The sequence below is a fragment of the Capricornis sumatraensis genome, chromosome 2 (assembly GCF_032405125.1).
Source record: "Capricornis sumatraensis isolate serow.1 chromosome 2, serow.2, whole genome shotgun sequence".
NCBI classification, from domain to species: domain Eukaryota; kingdom Metazoa; phylum Chordata; class Mammalia; order Artiodactyla; family Bovidae; genus Capricornis; species Capricornis sumatraensis.
In genome coordinates this window covers 74,332,938-74,347,344 of record NC_091070.1, presented here as the reverse complement: position 1 = coordinate 74,347,344, position 14,407 = coordinate 74,332,938, and the positions used below count along the sequence as shown (strand labels likewise).

At 41.7% G+C, this 14,407-nt stretch overlaps 2 protein-coding genes across 3 annotated transcripts in view; both read left to right on the top strand.

Moving 5' to 3' along the window:
• The first annotated feature begins 1,515 nt into the window (after nucleotides 1-1,515).
• NOP10 (NOP10 ribonucleoprotein) lies at nucleotides 1,516-3,418 on the top strand. Its single transcript, XM_068966000.1, has 2 exons — nucleotides 1,516-1,638; nucleotides 2,212-3,418. The coding sequence occupies exons 1-2, from the start codon at nucleotides 1,585-1,587 to the stop codon at nucleotides 2,350-2,352; spliced, it is 195 nt and encodes a 64-aa protein (XP_068822101.1). The 5' UTR covers nucleotides 1,516-1,584; the 3' UTR covers nucleotides 2,353-3,418.
• A 3,284-nt stretch (nucleotides 3,419-6,702) lies between these two features.
• The window catches only part of SLC12A6 (solute carrier family 12 member 6), an 86,332-nt gene continuing 78,627 nt past the window's right edge, over nucleotides 6,703-14,407 (top strand). For both annotated transcript variants that reach the window (XM_068965582.1, XM_068965580.1), the window contains exon 1: nucleotides 6,703-6,973. In XM_068965582.1, the coding sequence (XP_068821683.1) occupies nucleotides 6,703-6,973 (271 nt within the window). The remainder of the gene's footprint in view (nucleotides 6,974-14,407) is intronic.

Here is a 14,407-nt window from a genome sequence, read left to right as displayed (position 1 = left end):
AATGCCCTCCAAACCAGAGTATGGTGACACAATTGTGTATCTCTTCAGGACAACTTGCAAATTATTTCTCAGATTCCCAACCACGTAGTTTTACATCTTGGTTCCCTATACACTTCTTTACCAATATATCTAGTTTTGTGCCTTTCAACTTTACCCAGTTTTGTACCTGACTTCCTATTAACACCAGACTGTGGCAAACTCTTGACAATTCAATGTTTGCTGTATTTTCTAAACCAAAATCAGAGCACATAGTCTATATATCTACGGATCAAATGAACAGAATGTTTCAAATTAGGGTTGTCTCACAATATCAAGGGTGCTGATTTGCTGTATGTATATCATTTCCTTAGAAAGCTGTTTTGCAGTTCCCAAATAGACTATTACCATCACCTCTGCAGTCCACAAACAGCTCAGCCATACCCTGGGCTGAAAAGCTTCCCACTTAATCAAAAACTGCCACTCAGAGTAAAATTCCAAGACCCAAAAGTCTTTTTTGTTTGTTTGTTAAATTATTTTTGTGGTTTTAAATTTTGTTAAATAATTTTAATTTTTAAAATGGGTAGTACATCAGGACTGTTCAAAAATCAGACTATTTAAAATGGAGTACACAGCAAGTCCACCCCCCGTCCTACTCCTTCCGGAACCAAGTTGAGCTCTTTATGCCAGAGGAAATCAGATTTATTCTGGATCCTCACTGAGATATTTTATACAACTACAAGCAAACACAAACTATACTTAAAAAAAAAAAACTTTAAGGTTTTTCTGGTTATAAAGCTGATATATCTTCCAACGTTTTTCGCCATTATAAATCATACCGCAATGGTCACCTCGGTTAATGATATCTGGGTTCCAATTTTCATTTCTTTAAACCAGAATCCTATAAAGAGAATTTGTACGTTCTTTAAAAAATTCGCCATACCTCTAAGAGGCGCATCTTATTACACTATTATTAGCTACTCACCACTACAGAGAGTTGAATTTGTGGCAGAGACCTGAGTTTGAATCTTGGGTCGACCACTAAAATACGCTTCACCGGTTTCGGAAAATAACTTCACGCTCTTTTCGCTGTGCAGAATATGGAATACCCATCGTGCATTTTTACCGCCAATGTTTGAAACAGGGCGAGAGAACCGGATGTAAAATAGGGGAAGGAAGAAAATCTTCTTTCTTTCCTAAGGTGAAGGAGGCTCTGGATCCTGGAGCCTTTAGTTCTGCCGGTACTAGAAACTCATTGCCTCTGAAATGGGTGTGCATCTTGAGTTAAAAACAGGATAGTATTCAGTTATGTTTAATCTATATCCATCCCTACGCCCCTCTCCCTAGCAGTACCAGGCCCACAGTGGGCACACTGCACGTGTCGTACAACTCCTACAAGATTGCAACTGGGTTGCAACTGGTCACGTTCTGAGCTAGTGCGCCTCCTTCTGTCCGGCTGGAGAAAAGTCTAGATAAACTGGACTACATTTCCCGGCGTGCTTTCAGAGCGAGACTTCCGGCTGTACAGGAAGGAAATTGACCAACACGTGAGGCCTTCAGTTAGAGGCAGCTGCGGACAGAATTGGAACGTCCTGCTTTAGTGTGGTCATGTTTCTCCAGTATTACCTCAACGAGCAAGGAGAGCGAGTCTACACGCTGAAGGTGAGAAGGGTAAACGGGCTGGATGTCAGCTTAGCGATGCATGTTATTGGAAGGAGCGGTCGGGAGAAGACAGTGAGTTGCCTAGCTGCTTGGGCGGGGGCGGGGGAGGGGGCGGGACTAGAAACTCCAGAAGCCGCGCGTGGTATTAATTAATGGAAGCAGAAATGCGTGGCTTCTAGATCTTACCGTCGCGTCCCCTGTTTTCATATTTGCCGTTTTTGCGCGGCCCCTGATGCTGAAGCTGAAACTCCAATGCGTTGGCCACCTGATGCGAAGAGCTGACTCATTTGAAAAGACCCTGATGCTGGGAAAGATTGAGGGCGGGAGGAGAAGGGGAAGACAGGATGAGATGGTTCATCACCGACTCCATGGACATGGGTTTGGGTAAACTCCGGCAGTTGGTGATGGACAGGGAGGCCTGGCGTGCTGCGGTTCATGGGGTCGCAAAAAGTCGGACACGACTGAGCGACTGAACTGAACTCCCCATCCCAGCTTCCATCTCCCTTTTGAGGCCAGGGATTGCGTTTTCCCACCATTCCAGTGCTGAGATTATGTTCTTTCCTCCTCGAGCAGAAGCTTGATCCTATGGGACAACAGACGTGCTCGGCCCACCCTGCTCGATTCTCCCCAGACGACAAATACTCTCGACACCGAATCACCATCAAGAAACGCTTCAAGGTGCTCATGACCCAGCAGCCGCGCCCCGTCCTCTGAGGATGTCTTAACATTTCGTGTGTCTTCTGCTGCCTGCCAGCACCCAAGAGACTTTCTGCAGCCAGGCTCTTCGGTCTGTGAGCCTGGAAGCTTGCTCCGACCTTTGCCCCTCGAATCCGGTCTCATCTTTGCCTTCGATCATGCTTGTTGTGACATGGTAGCAACCCCGTCCAAGGGGAGATATTTGAATATTTTCGTACTTTGAATCACTGCCAGGTTATTAAAATGATTTCAAAGAGCTGTTATTTTGTATGTTGTGGGAAGAAAGGAGTGGTTTTAAAAAAAAAGAGGGAAACGAGAGGGAAGAGTACCCCAGGGATACAAGACCACTTGGAAGAGAAACTTAGGTGACTGCTGTAGCAGTCGTGCTGTGCTGTGAGTCATAGCAGGGTGCTAGGGTAGGGGAAGAAAGCTTGAGAAAGACTTGTGCAACTGTTAGCATTAAGTAAGAAATACCCATGTTGTCAGTTAAGTAATTTTTTGTCCCTTGAAATGAAATTTCACTCAAAATGGAAGAGTTGCTTGAAAAATAATAGCAGCTATATGGGAGGAGGAAGATGTTGAATTGGAAGCCAGAAAACGAGTATTCACCCCTCTATTTATAACTCTGAGAAAGTCAACCTGTTTAGTTCCGTTTTTCTCATCATTCCTAAGTACTCTTCCACCTCTAAAATTGATAGAGTTCAGTGATGGATCTTAATTCATCCAACCATTGTGAATAGGAATGTCTTTATGCATTTTTACTGCTCCTCTGGAAATATCTTGGAGGGTTTTCTTTTAATCCTGGAAGATTTCTTAGGCCATGAGCTTCTATCATGGGGCAACTATAAATTTATAATCCAATTTCTTCATAGCATAGGGATGATGAGGCAAAATACAGGCATTCAAGAAATGATTGCTCCTTCCTCTCCGTAAGGCAATTGGGTATTTCCTGAACTTCTTATTTGTGGCTTTTGACATTGAATTGAATGTTTACCTAGTGCCACTGTAACATACATCAGCCCAAAAATGATTTATCAAGACTGGCCCTGGAAAGGGGTAAATATGTTTCTCACTGATGCTGATGTCTGACTGTCCCAGCAGAAAAGAATAGTTGACTGTTGAGAGAAAAAAAAAATCTAAAGACTTGGGTCATACGTAGTTAATAAAAGACATGATTTCCAGTTCTATTACTTATGAGAATGGTGAAATGGGATACTTATTTTCTATCAAGCAATGTTTGGTTTCTTAGCCTCTTCACTTATGGCTCTTAGTATTAAAGAGATTGTAAAAACTTGTCCTGTCCTATTAGAGGTTAATGTTTGAAGAAAGGCTAGAAATTCTGCAAATGACTAGGGAAAAAGGTTCTACTAAGGAAGTGTTTAAAGAACTAACTTCAGGGGAATTCTTGGTGGTTAGGACTCCCAGCTTCCGCGGCCCCTGGGGTGGCAAGCTGCTGCATGGGGTGGCTAAAAAAATAAGCAAATCCTTCCTTTTTGTTTTTAATGCAGATTGTGATTCTGTCTTTAAAAGCTACACTGACCCGCCAAAAAAGGATTAGCATTTTTGATACCACCTACTGTGTAGACTAAGGAAAATTCAAATTGGTGTGTATATAGCGAAGATTTTTTTCTTAAGAGATCTCCTAGGTATCTGAGATGTTCTCAGAAATGGGAAACTCTTTAGTATAAAGTGAATGAAAATACACTGTGGAATGAAACAAAATTCAATGTTGTAGAAATCTAGGAATTTTTTTTTTTTTTTTAGTAAGGGGAATGTCTGTAAGACTGAACAGCAGGCCTGCCTAAAAAGAAAACTGATCAGGGAGCTAAATTTCTTGCTTCTGCAAGAAAACTGTAAGCCCGAATCAGTATCACAGGCTTTATAAAGAATCAAGCTTTGAGGAGATTTACATTTTAAATAGGAATCTAGTTTACATTTTGTTACCTGTAGCTTTTAAACCAGACTGTGGACTTTGTGTCATGTGATAAAAGGAGATTTCCTGGCTCAGGTCTTCAATACTGTTCTCATCTATTATTAAGGATGATGTTAAACATTTCTACTTGTGCTGAGCAAGGACCAGGCAAAGTCAGGCCCCAGGTTGTTGACTTTAAATGACTTTTGATAAACAAGGCCCTACATATAGTACAGGGAACTATATTCAGTATCCTGTGATAAACCATAATGGAAAGAAATATTTTTTAAAATATGTGTATGACTGAGTCACTTTGCTGTACAGCAAAGATTGCACATTGTAAATGAACTATATGTCAATAAATAAAGTTAGGAAAAATTAAAATTAAGAAAAAGTCTTGATCACAGCTCTAGGAAATAACTTGCAAACAAAACATTTATGAGTTAAATTTATTGAACACCTCTATTCACGCATTAAATAAACATGCTAGGGAAAATATGGTGGCAGTAGCAGAGAAAACACTGGCGTCAAGAGAAAGTATCTCAATGTCATCTTCATGTCTAAAAGATGGCTTTTTTAACGGAGCTTTCAGCCTGACTGAGGTAAAACACAAAATTGTATATATGTAACGTGTACAATATGAATATTTGATAGGTGTATACCTGTAAAAACCAGCATTTTTTCCGAAAGACAGCAAATAGAAAATGTAGCACACATTATGTATAAATTTGAGCATACAATGCTTTGGGATATACCACTACATAAAAACTCCAATGAGGGTCATATCCAATATATAGCATATATTTTGGAGGTATATGATGGTGTGAGAGAGATGGTTTTTGCGGTTCTGAGAGTATGGCGTACCCACTGCTCCCTGAAATCCTTCCACTTCTAGAGCTAGTGCAAGACAGCAGGACCTAGAAGGAAAAGCATTTGTTTTTCCAAATACACGCAGCTGAGGCCCCCCACACACCCAACTACAATTCCCGTCGTGCTCCGGGCCTCCCACACTGGGGCCCAACCCGTGCCGCAACCTGAGCGAGCGCATGCGCGCAGCCCTCTCGGCCACCTCGCGGGCTGCAGAGACTGGGCGGGGCTTTCAGGCGCTCGTGGGGACGGTGCCGCCCTCCGACCGCTCCCCTAGGCTTCTCTTCGGACCGTTAACCTCGAATGAGGAACGAGCGGGGAGGAAAGGGCGGGGCTGCGGCGGCGCGGGCCCAGCCCGCCGGGCCCGGGGCCGGGGGCGGCGAGGTCACGTAACTGCATCTCTGGCGTCTGGCCAAGGAGGGGGCGCCCTCCCTGGCAGCTCCAGCCGTCCTGCGCGCGCCGTGGCTCGGAAACAGTTACCGGCTCATAAACAACAGCTGCGCGCGCACCCGCATCAGCTGGCGCCGAGATCCCGCACCTGCGACCTCCTCCTACTCACATCCTCGCTGCTCTCTCCGGCTCAGCCAGGGCCAGCCTGAGGCCACCTCCTCTTCAGTTAGAACCCGAAGGAAGAACAGCGAGGGCTGACCTTGCGCCGGGGCTCTGGTAGGGGAGAGAGCTTCTTCGGCAAAGGGGTGGCTCGTCCTGTCACGCGCAAGAGAAACCGAGTGAGCCAGTCGGGGGCTCGATGGACTGACGAGCAGCGACCTGCCTCGACCCTGAGCTGCAGTCCGCGGAGTCTCGATCAGCTAGCCGCCTCCTAGGGACCTTTCTGCCAGAAGAGCGGGCGGGCCAGCCCCGCAGGCCTCTTGAAGGCAGAAATCCGCTCTGCTCACCCTTCTCTCATTCTCCTCCAGCCGGAGTGTGCGGTTATTTTTCCCGTTATGCGTGCGCACCTCTCCCACCAGACCCAAGTGGATTATCGGCCTCAGAAACATCGGGTGGCTCTACACACACCTCCTCCCAGCCAGACCTGTGGGGTATTCACCTGATACACAACAGGTGGCCGGGTATACACCGTTTCGCAGGCTGATCTATGCTGTATTCGTCTGATAAGGGTGGGCTTGTGCTCACTTTGCTCAAATAACCGTGGGACATTTACAGATTAAAAAAAGGACTAACTACCTCGGCCGAAACCTTAGGGTCGAGGCAAGAAAGGCTTCGTCACCTGCTTTTCTGACAATGGCCCTGAGCCCACATCCCTGGACCAGAGGAGATAACTAGGTATCTCTTCATTCTGAAGAAACGAAGTTACACGAGATTGGCATCGTTTTGTCTTTTTTATTTTTATTTTTTAATATTTTTCAACTGTTGGTAGTGCACTTTTTAGGACAGCTTGAATTCTTGAATAGGAGGATTCTTATATGTAGTGGCTTTTCGTGTGGTGTAGATCAAGGTAACTGAAGGTTGTTTTTCGTGTTTTTAGTTATCTTTTCTGTTTTTGCAATCAGAAGTAGCTTGCAAAGGAGGAAGGGTTTTGCAGGGTTTTTCTTTTTTCCTTGTCCTTATAAAGGAAGAGAAAAATAAAAATGCATCCTCCAGAAACCACCACCAAGATGGCTTCAGTTCGGTTCATGGTGACACCAACAAAGATCGATGACATTCCAGGTTTATCAGACACCAGTCCGGACCTCAGCTCTCGATCCAGTTCCCGAGTAAGATTTAGCTCCCGCGAAAGTGTGCCCGAAACCAGCCGTAGTGAGCCTATGAGTGAGATGTCTGGAGCCACCACTTCCTTGGCAACGGTTGCACTGGATCCAGCCAGTGACCGGACATCTAACCCCCAGGATGTTACTGAGGGTGAGTAGAAACATAGATAACAAAATATTTCCGTTACTGACCTGTTTGTCCAGGATGAAAATATACCGAGAGATCACGTTTCCATTATAGAATAATCATTAGGAACCAAGGAACCTCTTTTTGAGATGTTTTGGAACCCTTTGGGATAATGGTTTGCAGCCAATCTCTGCAGTAGTAACTTGGTGTGTTTGGAGGTATATGGCAAGAAGGAAAGTGGTTGTGTTTTGACTTCCTCGTTTTTTGTCTCAAACTTGAAATGTATCTTTTGGTTAAGGATGAGTATCAAAGAATTTAATCATTTTCAGGAAGGAGAATCCTAAATGGTAAAATTTAGTGGAGAGTTGGCTTTGGGGGTCTAACTATGACAGTTCGCTTTTAAGGTCAGTTATGTGGAGTAGTTATTGATCATATCTTAGTTATTGGCTTTCCGAAAGAGACTTCAGATATTGTATCACAAAATTCTTTTTAAAAATTTATGTTTTTACAGAGGCAGTTGTTCCAGTAGCTAAGCTCAGTCAGGGTGAGGGTGGGTAGATCTGAGTGGGCTGCCTTGTCCAGTGGAGAATTCTAAAGAGGCTTTTAGGGCCTGATTCCACATAAATTTTTTTTGTTTCATTTTGAATTTTAGATGGCATGTACTGAGTATTAAGCCTTTGTAGTCAGGAACAGCACATGAGCCACTTTTGACTTGTATTGACCACTGCAGACCTTTAGCTTCCTAAAGCAATTTGTGTCAACAGGCTTGGAGGTTTCCATTGCGTTTAGTGAGAAAGAGATGATGAAATAAAACAGGTCATAACATTTTTTGGACTAAAGTAGAAAAATTTGAGAAATACCGTACTGCTTTATATATTTAGTTTTATGCTGTGTTCTAACATAGATCTCTCTGGTAATGAAAATTCTCTTAAGAATTTTAAAAGCTCTTAAAATGATATTCTACCCACATTTGAAAACCATCTTCAGCTACTGACTTGCTGTTTTCCGGTGTCAGGAAATATTGTTCCTTCTAACCTACAGAGCGCAGGAAACCAAAATGCTTTTAGTTCCTTGTTTCTGTTTAGTGTGTTTTAATGTAAGGAGACAAGGTAGATTTGCTAGTTTATAGTCCTTGACTAATTTTTTTTCTTTTTTTATGAAGACCTTACAGGTCAATTCCTGGACTTAACAATTTTCACCTTCATGACAGAGTTTATGTTATATACCATGGTATTAAAATTACATTATGGAAATAAAATAATTGTTCATTTTCTCTTCTTCCACATTCTAAATTATAGTTTTAGTTTTTACCCTTTATACTGTATTTAGGTTGTAAAAATACCAGGTAAAGACTATAACAGTGTTAATTTTTTTAATCTTGTAATTGTCATTTGTTGTTCTTCAGTCGCAATGTCCTGTCTGACTCTTGTGACCCCACGGCCTGTAGCCCACTAGGCTCCTCTGTCCGTGGGATTTCCCAGGCAAGAATACTGGAGTCGCTTCTCTTTTCCTTCTCCAGGGGATCTGCCTGACCCAGGGGTCAAACTCAAGTCTACTATTTGGCAGGCGGCTTCTTTATCACTGAGCCACCTGGAAAGCCTGTAATTGTTATTAGGTAGCACAGGTTCTATTCCTGGGTCCGGAAGATCCCCTGGAGTAGGAAATGGCAACCTACTCCAGTATTCTTGCCTGAGAAATCCCCTGGACAGAGGAGCCTGACAGGCTTCAGGTCATGGGGTTGCAAAAGAGTTGGACATGACTGAGCACACATACACAATTTATAGTTGAGTGTTGATAGGTTTGCAAGTTAGGTATCATAGAATTGTATTTTTGTTGTTTCTAAAAGTAGACGTATCAGTAATGTATTAACCTTGCAGAGACAGGATCCTTATCTGGGCTGCTTTTCTGATCTATAAGCCGTTCTTTAAGATCTACAGTGGTATCACTTTATACCATAAGGGTAAAACCATAAGGGTAAAACTGAGACTTGTCTAGGTGAAATCTATCTTGTCTAGGTGAAATCTATCTTGTTTAGGTGAAATCTATCTCGTTTAGGTGGGTACTGAAGTTAAAGCTTGGTCCTCTATCTAACATATTCCTTAATGTTTAGTTTCTGGTACTAGATGAAAGGGAAATTAACAGTCCGGCCATTAGATCCACTTTTTCCTAGAGTATTCTTGGGAAATGAGTTTCCTACTTTCCTAGTGACCTATTTTTTCTTACTTATCTTTTAGAAAAATTCTTGTGATGGCAATCATCCTGTGATATATTTCCCACACTATAGGAGGGAACTGGTTAGAAATATACTTCTTTTACCTTTGGTCTTGTAATATGCAGATGCCATTATTAGACTTAGATGTTGTGGCTCAGCTGGTAAGGAATCCACCTGCAATGCGGGAGTCCTGGGTTTGATCCCTGGGTTGGGAAGATCCCCTGGAGAAGGGAAAGGCTCTAATATTCTGGCCTGGAGATTTCCATGGACTGTATAGTTCATGGGTTGCAAAGAGTCAATGGAGTGACTTTCACTTTCACTTTCAAACTTCAAAGAATGCTCTTGTCAAGAAAATTGAGGACATGTGTTAATCTACATTTGTCTCGGCTGGATTTAATAAAGGAAAACTACTTCCTTGACTCTATCCATATGCTCATAAGATATTTCAGAATTGTTTCTTGTTTTACCACTTGAAAGTGAAAGTGAAGTCTCAGTCGTGTCCGACTCTTTGCGACCCCGTGGACTGTAGCCCACCAGGCTCCTCTGTCCATGGGATTCTCCAGGCAAGAGTACTGGAGTGGGTTGCCATTTCCTTCTCCAGGGGATCTTCCCGACCCAGGGATCAAACCCAGGTCTCTCGCATTGCAGGCAGACGCTTTAGCCTCTGAGCCACCAGGGAAGCCCTGTTTTACCACTTAGAATTGTATTGTTATTATTATTTTGGTCTTTTTTATATCCTTTAGTGATTACAACATCGGTATGATTCTCTCTTTTCTCCACAATTCCCTTGCCTCCCACATTTCTTCCCACCTTCAGTTTATTATCTTGTTGTATACCTTTATTAACGTTACATTACACAACCAAGGAGGGGTGACGCACGAAGTTTTAAATATTTATGTCTATATTTTAATTTTTTTCTACTGTTGGCCTCTTGAGTAGTAATTATCTTTCTGCTATCAAAGTATTTATAGTTCTCTTTCATTTTGTCACTGTCCCATTAGAATTTCTGGGACTGTCAAGCTGGTAAATAAAATCAACAATCTTAGCACTATACTTGCTTGTGCATGAGGAATGCTTTAAATGTACAGAAGGAACTTTTGAGAGTGGATGTCTCCAGAGTTATGAAAACAGAGGGGAGAGAAGAAATTTCCCTTTAAACAATTCAGTAAGGCATATACAATGTTTTATATTGAGAGTGTATCACCTTTATTCTTTACATAAGAAATTCTACCTTTAAAAAAATCATTTCTTTTTTTCTTTGGGTTGTGCTGGCTCTTCATTCTGCTCTGAGGGCTTTCTGTGCTGCGAGTGGGGACTCCTCTTCATTGTGGTGTATGGACTTCTCGCTGCGGTGACTTCTCCTGTTGCGGAGCACAGGCTCCAGGCGTGAGAGCTTCAGTAGTTGTGGCCCATGGGCTTTAGTTGCCCGTGGCATGTGGAATCTTCTTGGACCAAGGATCAAACCCATGTCCCCTGCATTAGTAGGCAGATTCTTATCCACTGTACCACTAGGGAAATCTGAGAGTGTATCACTTTTAATTAAAAAAAAATTTAGTAGCCATAGCATATCAGTTAGGGAACTTTCAGATGATCAAGAATCAAATTCTCATCAAACCCTATTTTAATAAATGAGGAAACTAAGGGTTACAGTGATGGTTATTTGTAGATTCTGAGTGGCAGAGCCGAGAGTGAAGTGCAGGCCTCCTGACCTCTCTGTCCGTGGCTTTCCGTTTGCCTCTGCCACAATGAACATTTTTTATGTTGGTCTCATAACTATTTGGTTAACTTAAATGATTGCTAAAATAATATGCCAAGATAGAGCAGAGAACATATCTTTATATGTCTTGTACAGGCTCTAATAACATTTCAACCTTTTCCAATTCAACAAATGCTCCTGGGGGCTCCATGTAGGAGGCACTCCAGTAGAAATTATAGGTCAAACCCCATTCTACTGAATACTCAGGTAAAATATAGGTTCCGCCTTTGGAGAGCTCATAGAAATAGTGGTGAAAATGACAAGAATGCTTGCACCAGTGTTTACTGAGCAATTATTATGGACTAGACCTGTTCTGGGTGTGAAGGATGCCAGACTGAGAAAAAGAATCCCATTACTGTTCTAAGGAAAGTTATGCTCTAATAGAGAAAGCAAACAAAATTTTGTATAAATTAAAATGCTGTATGATAAATGTAGAAGGAGAAGTGCACATCAAAATACAAAAGAGAAAAATAAAGTAAATTTTAGAATAATACAGTAGAAAAATACAGTAAAGGAAAATGATGAACTGAGAGACTGGAGGACTTGACGGGTAAAATGGTAGTGAAAGATGTAGAAGGGTTAAAGGCTGTGATCAGATGTTTGAAAGTTGGGCTTGATGTGTTCAGAGGTGGAGCAGTTCCAGTATGATCCTAGTGTACAGCCTTGGGAGTGGGTTTCTGAGGTGGAGTAAAAACAAAAGCAAGTTGAGTTAGGAAGCTCTAAGTGTACTTTGAGGCTGGCTGTCACCAAATTTTTATTGACGGTTGTTAGCTGCTAGAGAGGTGAGAGTAATTTAGATAAGCCCCTCCTTCATGGGGTCACCTCTCTCTGACACCTTGTCTCATTCAGCCTCAAATCCAGATAGATCAGATCTTTAAGTCCCTACATCTCTTACACAGACTACTTCTATAGTACCTATTTCAGTTAGGGTGTAAAGTTCTTAAGGACAGGGACACCAAATTGTCTTTGTATCTTCAGAGCATAACGTCAATTTTTAAAAAATGCACAACCTAAAAGTTGAGAATTATATTTTATTTGACAGACTTACTGAGGGCTTCAACCTAAAGATAGCCTCTCAATAAGCCCTGAGGGACTGTTATAAAGGAGGAGAATATGGAGGAACTAGGATACATAGGAGTTTTTGCCAAAAAACCAAATAGTTGAAACATCAAAAGATTACTGCTTGTTAAGGAAAACTAGACATCTCAAGTTAACAAATTTAGTGCTTTTCTATATATGATAAGATGCAAAACTCTGGGCTTATTGAAATCATTCCTTTGAGATGCACCTTAGCTGTCTAGGGCCAGTATCCTGGTTTTCTCCATTTTGAATCCTCTCAAGGTGCACCATTGGGGGTGACTGCAATGACTGACGTCTTGATGGCCTCAACAGCCGTTGTTCACTGATACAGGTAGGCAACATTCTTTGTCCATCATATTTAAAAGCTCTTCAGCCAGAGTTGGGGACCATAGCTCAAAAGGAAAGAGGGATTAATGTAATATACATGTGAAGAATTTTCCTACTATAGGTGGGCTTCAAAGGGTAAGTAGACAGACATTCACCAAGTGGATAAGGCCTGGCAGTCTTTTCCTTAAATGCTGATAGGTCTTAACAAATATTTATCTGCACTTGGCACCATTACATCACACATGGACATTAAGCCCACTCTACTGACCCACCAATTCTGTGTTATTAGTAATCATACCAGTCTCTCATTATCACTTGTGTGAAACATTTTGGTTATAGACCAAGTCTCAATACTGCACAGTTAGTGATTAAATGTATAATGTATTATCAATATTTTATACCGCAAGTAGCAATCAGCTAAATCCAGAGTGTGGCAAATTTTATTGAATAATTAGAATTTTCAACAAATAAGTGAATGGGGTGAAAGAGGAGTTGATGGAAAGGGGGAAAGGCTGTTTCAGATAAAAAGAATATCAACCAAATACATGTGTGGACTTTTTTTGGATCCCGATGTGAGACGTTACTTTGCCGACTAAGGTCCGTCTAGTCAAGGCTATGGTTTTTCCAGTAGTCATGTATGGATGTGAGAGTTGGACTGTGAAGAAGGCTGAGCACCGAAGAATTGATGCTTTTGAACTGTGGTGTTGGAGAAGACTCTTGAGAGTCCCTTGGACTGCAAGGAGATCCAACCAGTCCATTCTGAAGGAGATCAGCCCTGGGATTTCTTTGGAAAGAATGATGCTAAAGCTGAAACTCCAGTATTTTGGCCACCTCATGCGAAGAGTTGACTCATTGGAAAAGACTCTGATGCTGGGAGGGATTGGGGACAGGAGGAGAAGGGGACGACCGAGGATGAGATGGCTGGATGCTATCATTGACTCGATGGACGCGAGTGTGAGTGAACTCCGGGAATTGGTGATGGACAGGGAGGCCTGACGTGCTGCGATTCATGGGATCACAAAGAGTTGGACACAACTGAGTGACTGAACTGAACTGAACTGATGTGAACAAACAACTGTAAAAAGACTTGAGAAAATCAGGGAAACATGACCATGCACTTAATATTAAACAACATGAAGGAATTATTGTGAATTTTCTTAGGCATATTTATGCACTGTGGTAATGTAAAGCCCTGATCTATAGAGGTACATATTGACATATTAACAGGTGAAATGACGTGTACTCCACCCTCCCCTCATACCAAAAAAATAAAATTTGAGAGATAGACAAGACTGACAAACATTTATGATTTGTTGAATTGGAGTAAAAGGTACATGAGGATTCATCTTACTGTTTTCTCTGATTTTGTGTATATTTGAAAACATCTGTAATACAAGCTTTTAAAAAGTTGGACTGAAATCCAGAAATAGACTTAATAGAAAGGACTTTGTTTTATAGAGTCTGTCCTAGAATATTCTAGATATTTGATTAAACATTAGTGACTGAAAGAGTGATTACTTCAACTTCTCATCTTTTATCCTGGGTGGTCTCTCCTATCTCCTCAGTAATTCTTTGCATCAGAGGCCTTTTTCTTTTCCTGTCAAAGGCATGTTTATTTTTCTTTTTTCTTTTTAATTTATTTTTTTTATGAAGGATAATTGCTTTACAGAATTTTGTTGCTTTCTGTCAAACCTCAACATGAATCAGCCATAGATATACATATATTCTCTTTTTGAATCTCCCTCCCATCTCCCGCCCCATTCTACCCCTCTAGATTGATACTGAACCCCTGTTTGAGTTTCGTGGACCATACAGCAAATTCCTGTTAGCTATCTATTTTCCATATAGTAATATTGTTTCCATATTATTCTTTCCATACATCTCACCCTCTCCTCCCCTCTCTCCATGTCCATAAGTCTATTCTCTATGCCTGTTTCTCCATTGTTGCCCTGTAAATAAATTCTTCAGTACTATTTTTTTAGAGTCTGTATATATGCATTAGAATACAATATTTATCTTTCTCTTTCTGACCCACTTCACTCTGTATAATAGGTTCTAGGTTCATCCACCTCATCAGAACTGA

Coding starts and splice junctions, on each gene's coding strand:
- NOP10 (XM_068966000.1), top strand. CDS start 1,585: ATGTTTCTCCAGTATTACCTCAACGAGCAAGGAGAGCGAGTCTACACG. Junction 1,639..2,211: donor AGCGAGTCTACACGCTGAAG/GTGAGAAGGGTA, acceptor CTCCTCGAGCAG/AAGCTTGATCCTATGGGACA.